The sequence below is a fragment of the Arachis ipaensis genome, chromosome B03 (assembly GCF_000816755.2).
Source record: "Arachis ipaensis cultivar K30076 chromosome B03, Araip1.1, whole genome shotgun sequence".
In the NCBI taxonomy this organism is placed as follows: Eukaryota; Viridiplantae; Streptophyta; class Magnoliopsida; order Fabales; family Fabaceae; genus Arachis; species Arachis ipaensis.
The window spans coordinates 132,050,047-132,052,849 of record NC_029787.2 but is presented as its reverse complement, the minus strand read 5'-3'; the positions used below and the strand labels follow the sequence as shown (position 1 = coordinate 132,052,849).

At 40.3% G+C, this 2,803-nt stretch overlaps 1 protein-coding gene across 1 annotated transcript in view; it reads right to left on the bottom strand.

Moving 5' to 3' along the window:
* The window catches only part of LOC107631487 (E3 ubiquitin-protein ligase UPL1), a gene marked incomplete in the record, with an annotated part of 13,047 nt that continues 12,484 nt past the window's right edge, over positions 2,241-2,803 (bottom strand). The window contains 3 exon segments of the mRNA XM_021117483.1: positions 2,241-2,273; positions 2,381-2,692; positions 2,782-2,803. Coding sequence (XP_020973142.1) covers positions 2,795-2,803 — 9 coding nt within the window.

The following is a 2,803-nucleotide window of genomic DNA, read 5'->3' as shown; positions in this document are numbered from 1 at the left end:
AAAAAAAAAACAAAAAAAAAAAAAAAAAAAAAAAAAAAAAAAAAAAAAAAAAAAAAAAAAAAAAAAAAAAGCAAAAAAAAAAAGAAAAAAGAACAAAATATAAATATCATCAATTTACCACTCGGCCAACAAACTTGAAGTATGAGAGATGTTCAGTCTGATACACAGAGTTAGGGTTTGGCTGGAAAGTTGCATTGTTGCCCACCGTTGTAAAAAGCAAAGCATTCTTGTCAAATATGACCCTTGACAGTAACTGATACCATTCTCTAGTGAGACCACCAGCATCAATACCCTCTTCACCTTGAAATTGCACATTTAATCTCCCCTTGAGATCTTGAGTAGGACGCATCCTTAACTGATTATACGAATCCTCCAAAATGTAAGCTCTTCTTACGCTTATACGCAGTGGCCCAGACAGGTGTTGGTCATGTTGTTGCCTGATTCTTGAGCGGAAATAGGCTCGTTTATTATCAAAGTCAATAAGCCTTGGTACCTTGAGCATCATGGAAAGTGATTTCTCCAACAAGCCAGGATTCTGCCTAACGAAAGCATTTGCAAGTCGACGATGCTTCTCGGCAAACCTTGTAAATGTAACAGTACCATCAAGCCTTCGTTGTGAATCTCCACCAAATTTTACACTCATTGAAGAAGAAGAACCAGTAGACTCTTTGACTTCCCTAGCAGTAGCATTGTCATGGTCTTGCTGCATGATGGCTTCATTAGCTTGTAGCTTTTCACACAAAACAAAGAAAGCTTCGATGAAAGGCAAGAGTCTCTGTGTTCCAGGAGGAAGAGGTGGTGAAGTAGAGGAACCTTGGAGATTATCAGCAACATTTATGTTTGACATTGTAGGGGAGAGAGAGCTCTGACCAAGTTGCATCTCAGCTGCACTAATACAATTACTAAGTTCCTGCCACAATGGCTCAAGTGCACTATTCAAGTTCCAAATAGTTGCTAGATCTTCATGCCGATCTGCATCATTCTCGGTTTCTATATCACCAGTACCATTATATGAAATGAGTGAACTCAGAGCTTGCAGCACACGTAGAATGGCAGCACCAGCCATGGAGCCAGCACTCAAGCCGAGCATATTTGTTTTCTGCAAGGTAACAAGCTCACTGACAGCCGAACCTGTCAAGGCATGAGCCGACTCCGAAAGCTCTACAGTGAAGAAGTTTCGATGGGAAGGAACGATGCAGGCCAACTTCTTCAGCACCTCACCAGCAAGCATATACATTTTATCCGAAAGCCTAGAAAAATATATATACGTCAAAACCAGAAACAGGTAGAATATTACTAAGGAATGCAAACTTGCAGCCAAGAATTATGAAGATAATCGATGGAAGCCAAACAAATGAAGAATCCAAACAAAAAGAAAACAAGTTTTTAAGGTTGGGAACAGTACCCTTCACGACCAAGAAGGCTGCACAAATTCCGTAAATCAGCCTGTGGCAATTGCGAGAAGATATTGTACATGTCAACATTTTTCCTCCCATGAGAATGAGATGGATTTGTATCATCTTTCTTATCTTGTTTATTAGAGTCTGAATCAACTGAGGAAGGATCCTTCTCGATATTATTCACGGCTTCATTGACTGGCATAGTTTGGGTGTTTACCGTTCCTTTTTCAGAGACGGATTGACTTTCTAATTTTGATGCTGCAGTATCAACTACAACTTGAATCAGACCCATGACCTGCTCAAGATGTGCAGCGCTGCGTAAAAACAGAGGTCGATTTAACAGCTTCAAAAAGAGGATTAGTGGAACGTCTACAGCCTGAGCTCCAGATGGCTTTGGCAATGGCTCTCCTTCGATAACCTTCTCCTTCCCTTTCTCATTCATCGAAGCCATACTTGAAGAATTTGGAATAACTGATGGGTCAAAGTGAAACAACATCTTTGCAACAGCAGAATGATTGGTAGCCAAATAAGTCAGAATCTCAAGAATTCGGCGGAACACAAGAGGAGGAAGACCTGCAATGAAGGCATAATGAGTGTGATCAGTGCACAGTAGACAATATTATTGAGATTAACACATGAAGTTCCTATCCCTCCCTAGGTGAAAACATTACCATCCAACAATTGAGATCGGCCATAAACTGTATTTGAGTGACAACCATAAAGTCTCTGGGAATTTGATGTTGCCGGTCTACATACAGACCCTTCAGCTTCAGGCTTAATCATATCCAGCAAAAGATAAATAAGAGTCACCCTTGTGATGCTATGTGCACATAAGTTTAACAAGAGCCTCTGCAGAAGACCTTTTCCAAGGGGCTGGCAAAATTGGCACAAATATATTAGCAAGTCACCATAAAAACTGTACATTAGAATTTCTTGTTTTATTTTTAAATAAAGGGCGTATATAAAAGAAATGAAGTTACCTGTGCCAATCGCAGAAGTCGGATCAGAGCTTTCAAAGCATTTGCATCAAGTAATGGCTCACCTTCAATCTCCTTCACCTTCAAGTTATCTGTGAGAGCAGATCTCCTCCCTATAGTAACTCCAACACCCCTATCCATCACAGGCCTCCGGTCAAATCCAAGCCCATTTCTCCGATTGTTAAGCCTGTGACTGCCCCCAAAAAGGCTGCGAGCTTGATAATGGCTCATTGCTCGATCCCGTAATATTTGAGCTTCAGCAAGCAATGGAGATGGCAGTGCTGACAAAACTGCTTCGGAAGAAGTTAAAAGAACCTAGTATACAGCAAAATACAAGCATTATAATTCATAATAGAGAATAGAAACTCATTTAAGCTGAAAACAGAAAGAATTAAGACTTCAACCTCTTCACGCAAATCACGCAAA